Genomic DNA, 17,955 nt, shown 5'->3' on the forward strand with positions numbered 1-17,955 from the left:
TCTCCAAAGTGCAATACCGGCCGCCTGAATACTTTCCACAACAAATTCGTGTTTCCACGTCTCTGATTGGCCACGCGCGTTTCTGGTCATGTGACATGTGCGCCAATCGTGGGACCGCAAGTTTTTGGATGGTTAAGCTTAGGCGCTCTTTCGAAGTTGGTTAAGGTTAGAGTTTGTCTTAGAGCATGGCGATAGAACGCCTGCCCTGATTCCAAACTCTAAACTTAACCAACTGCGATAAACTAGGTAGTTTGCAGGCTGTTAGACCCGGAAATAGGCGCAGAACTTGCCGTCCTACGATTGGCGCACATGTCACATGACCAGAAACGCGCGTGGCCAATCAGAGCGCAAAACTCGAACGCGGAAACACGAATTTGTTGTGGAAAGCATAGACGCATACCGGCCACATCCAGCCAGACGGCGGTATCGAGCACCCTTTGAAACCTTATATCTTGGCCTGTGCAACGGTCAAATATCATCGGGCGCAGTTTTCTGGATCGGGCTAGTTGAGTGGTTCTTCCGGTTCCATTGAAGCGAGTAAAATATCCGCGATCCATATGTTTTTTTTTGTATTTTATTTTTTTATTATTTTTTAAACAAACACATAAACAAACATGACAACACACGATAAGATATACAAGCATTAGTTGTCAGTGCACATACAATGAAATCACATTTTAGTTAATTGTCTTATATAGGATATACCCTAAATACCTGTTATCTAAAAACCTACACACATATGCTCCAGCTCGTACCCCCCCCCCCCCCTTCGGGACCCCCCATTGGATAATCCATCCATTTTCCCTCGCTCCTAACCAGACATTACCATTATATGCTAGCTTTTATTTTCTCCACCACTTCTAACCACAATGTCATTTTGGATTCATTGAGACCCAAAATTCTTGCTGTAGATATTTCTTGATAGATCACATCAAGATATGTAATAATCCAGACCTTTCGGCACATTTTTTCCGGTTGGAACCATCGTGATGCTATCAGCTTTTTAGCCACTGTGATACCCGATAAAACCAATCTCTTTAGCTGTGGATGTACTGCACACTCAAAAACATCATTCAGCAGTAGTACAGAGGGGTGTACAGGTATATTCCAAGTTAAGAGATTTGATAGTTGCTGGGTCACCTCTTTCCAGAATATCTTAACTGGTGGGCAGTCCCAGTACATGTGCATAAATGTCCCCTCGTCCCCATTTGTACATAAGGAGCATTTGGAGTCTTGTATAAGACCCATTTTTTTCAGTCTTATAGGAGTCAAGTATGTCCTGTGAATATAGTTAAGATTGATTTGTTGATGGTCCGGGTTCCTTGATGTGAATCGAATATTTGCCCAGGCTTCTTGCCAATCAAAATCACTTTCCAGGTCTGGTATATCCCTCCTCCAGACGGAGTCTAGGTGGAGGGTTTCATATGAGGACGTTAGTAATTGATGATAAAAATCTGAAACAAAACCTCTTGATGTCTCTCTTTCATAGAAGAATTTGTGGTATCTGTGGTGTACAATTGGTATATTTAATGGAACACCGTGAGCCTTCAAACATGCCAATAACTGTGCGTAAAAGTAATATGTGGACTTGGTGAGATTCAATTTTTTGCGTATTTCATTGAAACTACAAAAACCCTGTTTATTGAAGACGTCTCCTAATGAGTGTATGCCTTGCTTTTCCCATCTAGGGAATCTTATAGGTTGTTTTCCTATCCAGAGTGCATTGTTATTGAATAAGGGAGTATGATTATGCCATTTATGTAGGGTAGAATATTTTTTTTGTGTTTCGCGCCATATCCGGATCGCATGAGTGATTATGGGGCCAAATTTCCGTTCGCATTGCTTAATTGGTAATTTGGTGTATACTATGCCCTTCAGCTTATGTGGAGCTACTATATTTTCTTCTAAATTTCTCCAGGATACTAATGCTTGGGGATCAAACCATGTTGTTAGTAGTCTTAAAGTGTACGCCTTAAAGTAGTGGTAGAAATCTGGAAATGCCATACCTCCGTCTGCTTTGTTTCTCTGTGCGGTGGATCTTTTTATACGTGGTGGTTTGTTATTCCAAATACATTTGTATGTGGAGGAGTGTAATTCTTTCCAGTAACCCTTTGGAGGGGGTATCCATATGTTGTGGTGGGTTATGCCGTGGACCAAATGGACATCGGATGTACCAGATGGCGATCAAACAATTGGAATATTATTTTTGGAATACTCCCGATCACAGGTAAGGACTATCTGACGTCAATTTTAGCTTGATCGTGCAATGCTTTTATACCGATCGGGCTGATAAGCGTTTTTGGTGTTCAATACGAATGCCGTTACTGGTAATCAAATAATCAGAAATGCCCCCCCCCCCTCCCCCCTTTCATGCATTCATGATGAAACATAATACCAACTATATAGATTTTATTTGGGAATAGTAGCGTGTCCAGGCAAGAAACGCCAACACTTATAATAGAATTGACGTATAAGGCTATTACTCAGCCTTTCAGGAATTACCCCAGACCACTCTGAAATTATACTTATATTCACCACGGGATAACACGCGAATGTATGCATGGAAAAATTATCTCTCTTTTGCATCTTGACCGGAAGAAAGTCACTGTCAAATGACCATTGTATTGTATCTATAATATAGAATATAGATTTAGCTCTACAAACAAGGTGACGCACTTCTATCTTTTAAAGCATTGGCATTGATACAGCGGGTCCCGTCTAATAGCTGGCACTGAATGTGCAATTGTGTGTATTGAGCCGTACTGTATTGTACCCATCCTGCAATCTGTTAATACAATTTTCAGTCAATCAATCAACCAATCAATCAATTCAATCAATCAGGTCTAAGCACTCAGTCGTCCCTGCAAACACAATATTGTCAGTGTTCGCGGGTGGGAAGCCGATGGGAGTATGACTCCTACTGGTTGGTCTGGGCACTTTTCCAGCGGGGAGGGGATCTGGGTCTTGTTACACACTCCCAGTGAAACTCCTAGCTGTCAGGTGAAAGAAAGCAGCTGGCAACTCCACATGTATAAGAGGAGGCATGTGGTAGTCTACACCCTCCCCAGACCAACAGTAGGGTAGCATGTGGTAGTCTACACCCTCCCCAGACCAACAGTAGGGTAGCATGTTTAGTCTACACCCTCCCCAGACCAACAGTAGGGTAGCATGTGGTAGTCTACACACCCTCCCCAGACCAACAGTAGGGTAGCATGTGGTAGTGGGCTATTCAACTGGCAGCCCGCAGGCCGGATGATTCTGACCGGCCCGCAAAAGATTACATGATAATTAAAAAAAAAAACGAATTTTAATTATTTATTTTTTTTAACTTTTATTTTCATGTCAACGTTCACACGCACAATTGAGCCAAAAGTCACTCAATTAATGACAGATTTCATTGATAAATTGAGGGAAAACTTTGCAAGTCGATATGATGAATTTGACATGCCCAGAGAATTGATGTATTTTGTGAGCAACCCATTTGCCACTGTAGCTGCTATTTCCACAAAAGGACAAGAGTTCCTTGCATCACTTCACATTGATGAAGGTCTCCTGCAACTTGAAATAATTGACATGCAAGCATCATCTGCTCTGAAGCAGGCACTTGAGAATGAATCAACCACAACATTTTGGATAAAGTGTATTCATGTCAACACATTCCCCAAAATAAAAACACTGGCAATATCTGTGCTAACAATGTTTGGCTCAACATACACCTGTGAATCCAGTTTCTCTCACATGAATGCCATTAAAACAAGCAACCGTGCCTCCTTGACAAATGAGCATTTGTATCACTGTTTGCGGGTAGCCCTCACTTCCTATGAACCCTCTTTCTCTGCCATTGCCCAGTCAAAGAAGTGCAATCTCTCTCATTAGATGTGTGTATGTAGGCTAGGCCTGTCTGCCCCCCACCCCCCCTGATGTTTGAGAGTTAAGAGTGGACAATAAGATGCTGTGATTTGCTGTTGTTGCACAGACATGAAGCACTTTTTCCATAGCTCAGCTGCACTATAATGTGTTTTTTGTTCAAGTGTTGATGTTAGAATGTTCAGATGCACATCATGCACTTGTTTGTTTTTTATTTTATTTTTATATTGAAATGTTGAAGAGGAGATGTTGCAGTTGTTGCACAGTCATAAATGAAGCACTTTTTGCAGGAGATGTTGCAGATGTGGCACATAAATGAAGCACTTTTTTTTTTTAAGTATACTACTTTTGCAATGTAGTTAAATAAAAGTTGTGAAAATGTGGTTGCGTGTTGTGTCAAGTGTACATATATTCATAGCACGGGGAGGCGCCGTGGCAGTCCGGCCCCTGGCCCCTTGGGTTTCTGACAATGTGGCCCCCTGAACAATTTAGTTGAATAGCCCTGGTCTACACCCTCCCCAGACCAACAGTAGGGTAGCATGTTTAGTCTACACCCTCCCCAGATGAACAGTAGGGTAGCATGTGGTAGTCTACACACCCTCCCCAGACCAACAGTAGGGTAGCATGTGGTAGTCTACACCCTCCTCAGACCAACAGCACAATAACCAGGAGGGAACAAGCATAACAATTAAATTGGGGGATGGGAGAAAAGGTGAAAAAATGTATATACAGTATATATTAGGGGTGTACACGTATCCGTACCGAACCGTTTCAGTGTGTACCGTACCGAACATCAGTGTAGTGTACTGAGCGAATACAACGGTATATTAACACATCCTGCGCCAAAACCGAGTTTACTCGTTATTGCCGCCAATCTAATAACGCCAACAACGAGTTTACTCGTTTTTATGATCGTTATTTCCTTTATTCGCTATTGGCATTCATAATTAATCCAGGAAGGCTCCGGGAGCCAGCTGGACCCTGTCTGATATTGCAACGCCTCAATACCGCCACCTGGTGTATTTCGGGCGAGTTGCACTCCACTCTAAACCGGATGTGGTGCTCTGTGCATCGGGGGAAAAGTTCCGGCAGAGCTATCTTGTTACGTGGATCCAGACAAACACCTCAAGTGCAAAGATCGCTTTCGAGATGCAAGAATCAATATGCTTTCGGCGTTTATTGCGTCGTACAAACGGAAAATGGATCTAGCAGATCGAAAGCAAATAATTCGAATTTTTTTTCTCCAGACTCATCGGCCACAGGTAAGAGCAATCTAACGTTAATTCCAGCTCGATTGTGCATTTATTTCATTGCAATCCATCTGACCAACGTATGATGTCGTACTAAAGAAAGCCGTTACTGACAATCAAGGAATCATAAACGACCCCCCCCCCCTTTCCTTCACGCATGATGGAGCATAATGTATAGCGATCATATGCATTTGAATTTTTTAATATAGCGTGTATAGGAACGAAACGCCAATCGATTATGTATAATAGCGTTGGGGCCTATAAGCGTTCTAGGAATTACTGCTCTACACTATAAAAACATCTTATATTCACGACGGCACTAACACGACAATGTATCAATGGAAAAATATAACGTTCCCACATCCGGAACGATAGATACCCGATGTTGAATGGGCCATAGTAATTTCATTTCAACCTTTATTTAAAATCGTAAGCATCTGAGGTTTCCCTCATTTACAGAAACGACGATTGTACAGTACATAATAAAAACAATATTCACAGAAATTTAAACACCAGAGTAAAACAAATTAAAAACGTTTAAAAATAATTTTAAAATATCAACTAAAACAGTTACAGGTAGTCACACAATGGTCTGAAATCATACATTTAATGTCGATATAGCTATAATATTTAAAAGGTTATAGCCCTGCAAAGAAGGTGAGCGACTCCATAGGGTTACAGCACTGGCAGAGAGTGGTATAAGATGGGCAAACTGCGTGGCAGACAATGTGTTAACCACTAACGACCGCCCACCGGGGGCTGTGTTTTTCACAATCTAATATAATTCAAATTTTTCTTTTTTACAAGTCGATTATTAATTTCAATATAGAATATTCGTTGACAGCCCTACAAGTACAATTAGTTACTGCACACTACATCACCCCTGAGTGGAACATGGAAAGCCAAACTTTCCCCCACTGTACCGAAAACCCATACCGAACCTTGACTTCAAAACCGAGGTACGTACCGTACCGTGGTTTTTGTGTACCGTTACACCCCTAGTATATATATATACATTATATACTATATAAAAGTATAGACTCTGGCTAAAAGGTTCTTATCACACCTTTTTAATATATTTGTGTTTGATTGATGTATCAAGCAGGCAGGCAGACAAATGTATATGTGCGTGTGTATGTGTATGTGTATATGTGTGTATGTGTGTATGTGTGTGTGTGTGTGTGTGTGTGTGTGTGTGTGTGTGTGTACCCTCAAGCAGTACAGACACTAGTGGCGTGCGGTCACTGTTCTTGGCCTGTTGGACCAGCAACTCTCCGTCCTCCAGCACAGCAGACACTGAATCACCCCACCTGATGATCCCATTCATTATGTAACTAGCATAGTCCTCCTGGTTGGTACCAAACGCCTGGAGTGGACAGAGGTCAGAGGAGAGGAGAGAGGGAGGGGAGGAGAGTAGAGAGGGATGAGAGGATAGGAGATGAGGAGAGATGGAGATGAGAGGAAGGAGATGAGAGGAGATGATAGAGGGAGGGAAGGAGAGCAGAGAGGGTTGAGGAGAGGAAAGGAAAGAGGGAGGAGAGGATGGGAGAGGAATAATGGAAAGGAGAGGAAAAGAGAGCATGGGGAATGGGAGAGAGAAGGAGGGGAGGTAACAGAGAGAGAGAGAGCAAGAGCGAGAACGAGAGCGAGAGAGAGAGAGAGAGAGAGAGAGAGAGAGAGAGAGAGAGAGAGAGAGAGAGAGAGAGAGAGAGAGAGAGAAGCATGTAAGGAGGGGTGAAACTATTTATAATACTACTAAAACTGTAGCAGTACTAGCATCTGCAATACAATCCAACTAGCCAATCTCTGATATTGTTCCAGTGTACAAAGCATGTTGTCAAGATGATCTAAGAGACACATGATGTCACTTACTGGTTTGATGTCATTATTCATTGAAGCCAGGAAGTCGTGTCTGTGAACCTGCAGCTTCTCTGCCTTCTCCAGATCCACCTCCACCGTGGTAGTGGCCTACAGTGTACGCACGCACGCACGCACGCACACACACACACACACACACACACACACACACACACACACACACACACACACACACACACACACACACACACACACACACACACACACACACACACACACACACACACACACACACACACACACACACACACACACACACACACACACACACACACACACACACACACACAGATTTAGTATGACTTCTGTTATTGAAAAGTTGTCTGAGGTTTTGCTAAAAGGTTTAAATTATATCCAACCTCTGGCGCTAAAAACATGCTCAGCTCTCAGTGGTTTGACCCATCTCAAACCCGGCCCTCTTTTCTTGAGGATCAGATCAAAACGGGTCTCTCGTGGAGCAGAATACCGGTGGGTGGTGTTTTCAGGAGGAGAGTAGAATGATGGATAATAATAACATGATCTACATTGCATTGTCTGAACATACCTGGGATTGTCCACTCGGTTGGAAATGTGCTTATAGAAAATCAAGAAACGGCGATAATGTCAACTCTTCCTCCTCTGCCTGACTGACTTTCCTTTCTATTGGAGGCGCGGGGATTCATCACAGCAACCCCCGATACACTTTGGGTGTGAACTTGAACGGGCGCCGTGCTGTGACAACCGTCATTGCGTGATGCAAGCCATTGTAAATAAGAGGTGTCGGGGCACAGTGGTGCCGTTACCACGTCCTGTCCAAAGGTCCATTAGTCACTCAACTGGCCTGGTGAGGACATGTATGTGGTATGACTAAGAGACTCCACACAATCACACGTACAACCCTTTAGGTTGTGCACTTGGCCGGTCAGCAACGACGACCTCCTCATAATTCTCACATAAAAGGTTGTTTATAAACCTAACCCTTACCTTAACCCTGACCTCTGTGGAAGCCTAACGTGCCACCCTAACATAAAACAGAGATTCTTTTTGTCATCATCAAGTTTTCCACAACTTGGTTCCATGGAGGTGAACTCTGTGACCAGTCAGTGAAATCCGTTACATACTGGGCTGTTAATTCAACAGATTGTGCAATCTGTCAGGAGACAATGTGTCCCCTCAGAACCGAAAGGTCAGACATGCTGAGGGAGAGAACGAGTGATGAGGAGAGAGGGAGAGTGGCCGCGGCCATTACATGTGTGTAAAGCCCTTGTTCGTCACATGTCATCACCCGCTAATATGGGCCCTGCTGGGTGTGTGTGTGTGTGTGAGAGGATGGGGGTGGAGGGGGGTGGGCAGAACACTTAACAGCCGAGCACCTCACATTATCAGCAGACCCTGAGGCCAGGCCTGTGTGGATTTGAGCCTGCACACCTGATAAAACACTTACTGTAAGCAGGCACATACATACACACACGCACGCACGCACACACACACACATATGCATACACACACCTGGACTCTGCCTCCCTCATATTCTCCCTCTTTCTCACATACTGACACGCACATACACACACAACCACAACGGGTAGCTGAACTTGAGAGCCACTATAAAAGGGAGCGTAGGGATTAGCTAACACACAGGAGCAGTATCTTGGGAGGGCTTGGTTAAATGGCACCACAGTAGTAATAGTAGTAGTAGTAGTGTTGTACAATATACAGGTGTGTGGCCTAAGCCTGGAACAGCAACAAAAGCTGCTATTCACTTATCTGACACATCAAGAAAACTAAATGTGAGCAATTACACGCTACCGGGTCTCTAATGGTCCCACACATCAGGTAGAAACAAGCCGTTTTGTGGAATACGTCTCAACGGTTAGTGGAACAATAGCTTGCATTGTACTCCTCGGGCGCATTTAGTAATAACAGTGATCCATTCTGACGATTTAATTATTATTCCGCTAAATGTCACCACCGCCCCAAGGGACCGGCGGCACCACGGCACACATTTCCCTTTCACTGCCACGCTACAGAAGGTTAACCCTTTACTATCAGGGTTAACCTTCTGTGTATTGTCGCAGTGAAAGGGGTTAACTGTTTGGTAGTGCGGCAGTGAAAGGGTTAACTGTGCAAATATCTGTGATGTGATAGACTGCCGACTGCTATTGTGGGGCGGTCCGCTGATATGGAGAGACTGTTTTCTCGTACTTATTTGCGCCCTAAAGTAAGTACCGTAATTCCTCTAATAGTGACCGGTATTCAATTACAAACCGGGTCTCTATTAATGGCCGGGTGCGCTCTTGAGCTAAGCAATTATAAGCCGACCTCCTAATACAAGCCGGGTTACAAATATACTGAGCTGCATACTGAGCTGCTAAGGTAAAGTTACTTGATTTCACTTTGAAAACGTTGAAATGACCAGTGACCACCTGTAATTGCACTGTTTACTATTTCATACAGTACTTGGTTTCAATAAATGAACCCAGTACATTTTACTGGGTTCAAACTGACACAAAATGTTGATTTATTCATTATGATCTGTTTGAAAATTAGAAATATAGGCCTCTCTCTTATACATGCCTCCTCCTAATAAAAGCCTGGTGGTACCCGCTACAGTTTAAGCAAATACAAGCCCGGGTCACTATTAGAGGAATTACGGTATTAATGTTAGAAGCCCATGAGACAAAAAGACATCAGTTTTGAAGGCCCATGAGAATATAAATGATTGAGACGTTTTGTACTAAAGGCATGTGCTCTTCTCTCCATAAGTGGGTGTTTTACAATCGTATCCGTCTCATGCTCATTACTGGTAACGGTAGTTGGGGATTTGTTCATAATCAACAAGGTGGTTAAACTATCTCCTCTCCATATTTTTCATCTGGAAGAATTCCTGCCATAACTTGCACTAACAAGGGCGACCACACACCTCGCAACGCCCTGCTGCACACTCAACACATCACACACAGTCACACCTGGGAGCTTCCCAAGACAACAGCAGTGTGACACTGTTGGCCACTGAGCAGCCCTACTGGACTAGTTGTGGGGGGGGTTAAGCACCTTGCTCAAGAGCACTTAACTTAACCCCCCCCCCGCTCAGATTTCCCTGCTAGTCCAAGGATGTCCATTCCCACTTCCGGCCGCGAGCCCCCGCTACACGGCTCCCCTCCCGCAGGCTGACCTTGATGTGTCTGTTCATGGCGGTGGACTGCGCGGCTCGGACCAGCCCCTCCAGCTCGGCGCCGCTGTAGTTCTTGGTCCCCACAGCCAGCTCCTTGACGTCCACGTCTCCGGCCAGCAGGTTGAACTGACGCATCTTGGACGTGTGGATATTCAAGATCTGAACACGACCCTTTTCATCCGGCAGCCCTGTGGGGGGGGGGGGCGCAGGGTCGAGTTGATTGACATCCTAAAGTACGGTATCTACGCATTTTTTTTTTTATAAAGATGGGGGAGGATTTAAAGAGAGATTACATGGGTAACTCACATTTTACAGGTTTGTACTAATCAAAAAAAACGATTTAGTCGACAAATCCTATTAGTCAAGGAAGAATTGATTTAGTTGAGGACGGCCCTGGTACCCTGTGCTTTTCTTTCTTACTGCCATGTTTTGTACCGTGTGCCTTCGGTTCTTACCGATCTCCATCTTGACTTCCAATCTGCCAGGCCTCAACAAGGCTTCGTCTATCAGATCAGGTCTGTTCGTCATTCCTGAGGGATGGAGAGAGAGAGGGAGGGGGAGAGAGAGAGAGAGAGAGAGAGAGAGAGAGAGAGAGACAGAGAGAGAGACAGAGAGAGAGACAGAGAGAGAGACAGAGAGAGAGAGAGAGAGAGAGACAGAGAGAGAGAGAGAGAGAGAGAGAGAGAGAGAGAGAGAGAGAGAGAGAGAGAGAGAGAGAGAGAGAGAGAGAGAGAGAGAGAGAGAGAGAGAGAGAGACAGAGAGAGAGACAGAGAGAGAGACAGAGAGAGAGAAAAGGAAAATCAGATGTTCTGGTATGATATTTCCTCCATAACAAATAAGCAGAACCATACAATATCTGGAATATACTGTAAGAATGTACTGACACCACTTTTCCATAGCAGACCCCCCCCCCCTCCCCCCATTCGATAGATATAACAGACCTCTTTGTGGTAGAAGTGCAGAAAATAAATTCTCTTTGATTTAATTTCTTACATAGCTTTTGCTATTGGGTTTCATTATTGTGGAGATTCCAGGTATCGGCTAGATCTCTGATAACACTAGATCTCTGATAACACTAGATCTCTGATAACACTAGATCCCAATAACACTAGATCTCTGATAACACTAGATCTCTGATAACACTAGATCTCTGATAACACTAGATCTCTGATAACACTAGATATCTGATAACACTAGATCTCTGATAACAATAGATAAATGGTAAATGGTGCATTTATATAGCGCTTTTATCCAAAGCACTTTACAATTTTGTTCCTCACATTCACCCATTCACTCACACGACGGCGGATGCAACTATGCAAGGTGCCGACCTGCTCATTGGGAGCAGTTAGGGTTTAAGTGTCTTGCAGACTGTGTGGGTGACTGTCACTCAAAGTGCTTATGGGCGGAGCATGAATACCAAAGTGAGAAAAATTTGGCTTTTGAGTACTTGATTAGAAATATAAAACAATGATTTTTTTTTAATAAAACCTTACAGGAATTGTGTAAAGTTGCCCAAATAGTGCTAGGAATAGCAATGCATGTCCCCTTTAACTTATAAAGTAAAACGTTTTTTTTTCTGTATACTTTTATGAGGTATTGTAATATTTGCAAGACTTAAGTCAGGTAACATTGGGTACCATGAGAGTGAGAAGCTGTGTGTGTGTGTGTGTGTGTGTGTGTTATGTACTAGGAGCCTGATCACTCCTGTGTCACTGTGCATGCAGGCCTGATCACTCCTGTGTCACAGGGCATGCAGGTGAGGGCTGCCAATTAGCTAATTGCTGCTGATTGGCTACCTGCTGGCAGCTTTAAAACCAGCCCTGGTAACACACATGCAGGGTCTGTGGTTAGAGAAGTGTTGGGTAACAGATAGCTATCACGGTCTTCTGTCCTTGTACTTTAGTTTACACCAGTAATTCCTTAATAGAGTAGCATTTTGAGTTTGAGCACTGGGTTTTGGTGTTGGTTTGCACATAGGTTGCGGGCCTTTGAGCCAGGGTCGTAACAGTTGGGCGCTCGTCCGGGATATTTACCCCTAGAAATTTGTTTGGTGTTTTTTTTTTTGTGTTACACGGGGTGTCATGGTGTTATGGTTTGGGTGGTGTTCGTTACATATTGTGTAACGTGGGGGCTTGAGCCGTTTCATCAAACAGGTGAGTATGCCTTATTTGTTTGTAATTTGATGTGACTACTTATGCTGTTAAAATATATAGTTTAGTGGGCACCACATGTAGATAGGGACAGTATTTTCTGGTTGTTGGTTAGCTTCCTGTGCACCACATACTCCTGGGGCAGTCAGGGAAGGGATTAGCACCATCTACTTGTCTGGTACCGTATCATGTACTGGACGGGTGGATGGTCAAGTATGATCTTTGACTGGTAGCAGGTGTGGTTGAAGATGGTTAGGTCTACAGGGCATTAGTTTGAGGGTAGGTAGATTAGGGGGCCAGAAAACACAGGTAGTGTGGTAGGGCTGATTTTGTGTTTCTTAGGGTAGACATGTGGTGGGCCGGTTTTGACTGCAGTTTAGATGTAGAAGCATATGTAGTCATATCAGGTTAGAAGGCGCACCTGTTTGGATTTGTTTGTTGAATTTATTTTGTTTGTTTGAGTGTTTGGTGAGCATACCTGGTAGCACCTGACCTCCTGCGTGTATGACACGTCTATTTATTTCAGGGTGGTTGTGTTTTATTTTTATTTTTATTTATTTTTTGCAAACTAGAAAGGTGCGCTCCGTAGAGCTCACATTTCCACCGCGTTCCCTTCTGGTTGTTATTATTGGCAGTAGCATTCTTCAGTGGTTCGTTAGTGGTTCTTCATGACTGTAAAGTAAAGTGAGTAGCTTGTGGTGACTGGTACAGTAACAATGGCTTCCATCAAGGACTTTGTTGATCGCCCGTCTCATGACATGTTGGAGAAGTTTTCCAAGGAACAACTTCTAGAACTTGCTGTACACTACAGGGTAGAGCTTGCTGCAAGTGAGAAACGTTTGAAGCCAACTGCCTTGAGTGCTTTAAGGGTGTTACTCATTAGAGAGCAGGTGCTTGAGGAGAGGGTGGAGGAGCCTCCTTTGTCTGATGCGTCTCCGCTATTACCTGGTGCAGAGGGTGAGTGGAGGATTAGGGAATTGGAGTTTAAGTAAAGGCAGCTAGAGCTAGAGCGTGAGGAGAGGAGAGAGGAGCGTGAGCTTAAGGAGAGAGAGAGGAGAGAGGAGCGTGAGCTTAAAGAGAGGAAAGAGGAGCTTAAGGAGAGACAAATGTTGCTGGAGCACGAGCGTGCGCAGAAGGAGCTTGAGTTTAAGCATGCTGCCTTACAGGCGGGTGCTCTGCATTTAGAGTCACGTTCCGGTTTTGATGTAGGCAGGAATATTAGGATGGTGCCTCCATTTTTTGAGAAAGACGTGGAAAGATATTTTCCCCTTTTTGAACGGGTGGCAACCACATTGAAGTGGCCTGATACCGCCTGGACACTGCTGCTACAATGTGTTTTAGTTGGTAGGGCACAAGAAGCCTATACTGCTCTGTCCCTTGAACAAAGCGCTGATTATGAGCTTGTTAAAGCTTCCATATTGAGGGCTTATGAGTTGGTTCCCGAGGCCTATCGTCAGCGTTTTAGAGGCTATCGTAGGTCGGAGGGACAGTCGTATGTTGAATTCGGAAAAGAGAAGGAGAACCTGTTTGACCGGTGGTGCACCTCGCAAAAATCAGAGTCAAGGGAGCAGCTTAGACAGTTGGTTCTCCTAGAGGAATTTAAAAGGTGTGTTCCTGATAACGTTTCCACACATCTAAATGAGCATAAGGTATCGAAGATAGGCGACGCTGCTGTCTTGGCTGATGAGTTTGTGCTAACACACAAATCTGTCTTTGTAGAGGAGGGCCGTGTGGAGTCCAGGGCCCTCATTCATCAACGTGTTCTACGCACAGATCTGTGCTTACCCTGTGCGTACGATCATTTCTAAGCAAAGAGTGGGATTCATCAATTTCGATTTGAACTTGACTCCGTGCTTACATCTACGCACAGTTCAGACCTGGCGTACCTAGCGCCCAGTGGTAGAATATATTATTACAACAAGGAAATGAGCTTCTGTGCATAATAACACTGGCATGTTCTGTACGAACCGTAGTTCATTATAGTTCATTGTAAAATAGCAACAGTAGTGTAATTATGGTCAAAACCCTATAAATAGCATTTGGAATAATAGATCTTTCTCTCAGAATGAATGCAGCATGGTTTATATAGCGTTATCGGAATATACGGGGTGTAGGCTACTGACTGACTGCGCTCCGCGTAGCTTGATTGATTGATTGATTGAAAAGTTTATTAACAGATTGCAGAATGGGTACAGTACAGTACAGCTCAGTACATACAATTGTTAATTGGGGATGCAGACCAACTTTCGTCCTGTTTACATCAGGGTCCCCCATTTTCAATTCATCATAAATCATAAAGCTCAACTCGTTATTATTTTGCGCACAGACCGCCGAAACACGGGAACGTTTTGATTATATTTAAAAGGCTTTACGTTAAACGAAACAAGTGGAATTTCGAAGCTGTAAGCAGAATAAGTCATATGAATATAGTGTTCTTCCCCCTTTTTACTGTACAAGAAAGAATAGAAAACGCATTGCAATGACACCATGCAGATAGTGGACAGACTATATGATGGGATTCAAGTTCGCGTTTTTGTTGCTCATAGGCATGCTGTCAGAGTATGATATCTTAATCAAACATTCTAGAACATTTGTCGTCACAGATCATGTCCTAATGGAACATAGGCTATGGCATGGATCGTGATATTGTGTGGACTGTTATTATTACTGTACACCGGTACCACCCATTGTGACAACAGCCTTGTGAGTCCCGCACACAAACATGATGGAATTCAAGTTCATGTATTGAAAGGCAGGCTATCATACATGCAGTGAGATTCATTGTTCTTATATGCTCTCGTATTATATTGTTTATATAGGCTACCCAATACTGACATCAAAATAGATTGTAGTATGCCTCTAGAAATCATATGCAGCAGGTAGAAAATTGACGGGAGATCCATCGCGATTTGGAATAGAATTGAGGAGAACTTTAATCCGTGGGTATTAATCAAACAACACGGGAAAAGGCAGTCATATTCCAGCGCGGTCTTTATTAGCCGACAACAAAATAGATGCCTCTAAAAATCATATAGCCAATCGAACACAACTAATAAAGGCATTCATATTACAGCACGGTTATAATGACACACAACCAACGCCAAACAGTGGTCAACGAACGGTCTTTATTAGTATTTTGAGCTGTCCAGGCAGAATTGCAGCAATGGTCTTAGGGAGCCGTTGATATCTGACATCACCGTTTACAAATCCGCCTTTTATTTATCCCATAATACGCGATAGTGTCTTCTTGGTTCGACAGCAGTGAATTCTCCGTGGAGTTTCTCAGAGTCCCGCTCGGGTCGGTCCATTATTTCACATCCCATGGGGGGTGTTTCCTCATTTTCATGACCATATATGGATAATCATGCACGAGCATTGACGGTAGAACAAAGTGGTATTCATCAACACGGAGGAGCATAGAGCCTGCGTACGCACCGTGTGATGAATCCCGACTTCCCTGTGCGTACACTAGTTCTACATTCCGTGCTTACGTGTGGAAATAGAAATGTTCTACGCACACTATTGATGAATGAGGGCCCAGGAGTAGTAGGCGTCCTTTTCAGGGGAGCCGGTTCCCGGCACCCGTGTCTGCTGGTCGGTTTACTTCGACTCCTAGGCAAGGTGGCTCTGCTAGTGCATTCCCAGAGGCGGTTATCTGTTTTTACTGTAAGGAGCCTGGTCATATCGTTGCTGGGTGCCCTGTGCTTAAGCAGAAAAATGTAAAAACTGTGGCTCTGGTAGAAATCATGGACAGGACACCTATGCCGACATTAGAGGGTGGGGTGCGAAGTATCAAAGGTGCAGACAGGGAGCTAGAGGGCTCCTCAACGTTTATGATGGATGGATTTGTTTCACTGGTTGGTGCATTAGGATCAAAGCAGGCTATTACAATATGGAGAGATACAGGAGCTTTCCAGTCTCTCATTCTGGATGGGATTTTGCCATTTTCTGAAGATTCTTCATTGCATTCCGGTGCCATTGTTCAGGGCTTTGGAGGAGGCTTTGTGAATACTCCTTTGCATGAGGTCTCGCTAAACTCTCCCTTAGTATCAGGCAATGTTGTTGTAGGAGTGTGTTCTCACATCCCCATAAAGGGGGTGTCCTTCATTCTAGGGAACGATTTGGCCGGTGGCAAAGTGCTGGCTACTCCAGTTGTAATTCCCGTCCCTGTAGTTTCTGAGGTTCCTGATGAGCTCGCACAGAAGCATCCAGGAGTGTTTCCTGTGTGTGCGGTAACACGCGCAATGTCAAAGGTCAAATGTGACACCCATGATGTTGTTCACTCAGATTGTGATATGACACTTAGTGACACGTTCTTTGTTGAGTTGAAAAGTGGCCCTGATGAGGGTTTTGGTAAGGTGATACCGTCTCATGAGCAGTTGGTACTAGAGCAAAACAAGGATGTCTCCTTGACGTCCCTCTTTGAAGAGGCGGTTTTAGAGGATGCAATGATAGATATGTCTCAAGGATACTTTGTTAGCAATGATGTGCTCATGAGAAAGTGGACACCACCTAACCTGTCCAGTCTGGATGACTGGGGCAGTGTGTTTCAGATTGTTGTTCCAGCCGTGTATCGTCCTGATATACTGCATCTAGCACATGATCATGATCTTGCTGGTCACATGGGAGTCAGGAAGACTTATGACCGTGTGCTGAGACATTTTTGTTGGCCTGGTTTGAAGTCGGATGTGGCACAATATTGCCGCTCGTGCCATGTGTGTCAGGTTGTTGGTAAACCAAACCAGAAGATCCCTCAGGCTCCTCTGCAGCCTATTGCTGCCATTGGGGAACCTTTTGAGCGGATCCTCATTGACTGTGTTGGTCCCCTCCCTCGAACTAAGACAGGGAACCAGTACCTTTTGACTATTATGTGTGCAGCGACCCGTTTTCCTGAAGCCATTCCTTTACGCAAGATCACAGCCCCAGCTATATCCAAAGCTCTGGTTAGGTTTTTTTCGACGTTTGGTTTACCAAAGGTTATTCAATCAGATCAAGGGTCTAACTTCATGTCCCGTCTCTTTGCTCAGGTCCTCCAGCAGTTGTCTATCCAGCATTGCCCTTCCTCTGCCTATCATCCAGAGTCCCAGGGGGCGCTGGAGAGATTTCACCAGACTATCAAAACAATGCTGCGGGCATATTGTACGGTGTTCGAAAAAGACTGGGATGATGGAATCCCTTTGCTTCTGTTTGCTGCTAGGGAGGTAACCCAGGAGTCTCTTGGATTCAGCCCGGCTGAGCTGGTGTTCGGCCACACAGTGAGGGGTCCTTTGAAACTGCTGAAGGAAAAGTGGTTGGCTGACCAGACTCCTTCCTCTACTAATTTGTTGGACTATGTGTGTGACTTCAGGCTTAAGCTTAGTAGAGCATGTGAACTAGCGAAAGAGAACCTAAAGGTAGCCCAAGGAAAAATGAAGGTGTGGTATGATAGGCGGGCCCGACATAGGGTGTTCTCACCGGGAGACAAGGTGTTGGTTCTCTCGCCTATTCTTGGGTCTGCATTACAGGCTAAATACAGTGGGCCATACTCCGTTGAGCGCAAAGTTGGTGAGGTCGACTACTTGATTAAGACTCCCGACCGCAGGCGCAAGAGTAGATTATGTCACGTCAATATGTTGAAGGCGTACAATGATAGGGCTCAGATTGACCAGTCAGGGG

General features: G+C 44.3%; 1 protein-coding gene across 1 annotated transcript in view; it reads right to left on the minus strand.

Annotated features, from left to right (window-relative positions):
- The window catches only part of LOC311235078 (vesicle-fusing ATPase-like), a 147,740-nt gene that overhangs the window by 33,180 nt on the left and 96,605 nt on the right, over nt 1-17,955 (minus strand). The window contains exons 11-14 of the mRNA XM_084322423.1: nt 10,602-10,676; nt 10,147-10,334; nt 6,990-7,085; nt 6,327-6,483 (exon numbers count right to left, since the gene is read on the minus strand). Coding sequence (XP_084178549.1) covers nt 6,327-6,483; nt 6,990-7,085; nt 10,147-10,334; nt 10,602-10,676 — 516 coding nt within the window. The remainder of the gene's footprint in view (nt 1-6,326; nt 6,484-6,989; nt 7,086-10,146; nt 10,335-10,601; nt 10,677-17,955) is intronic.

Source organism: Notolepis coatsorum (genome assembly GCF_963971535.1).
Source record: "Notolepis coatsorum genome assembly, chromosome: 10".
Classification (NCBI taxonomy): Eukaryota; Metazoa; Chordata; class Actinopteri; order Aulopiformes; family Paralepididae; genus Notolepis; species Notolepis coatsorum.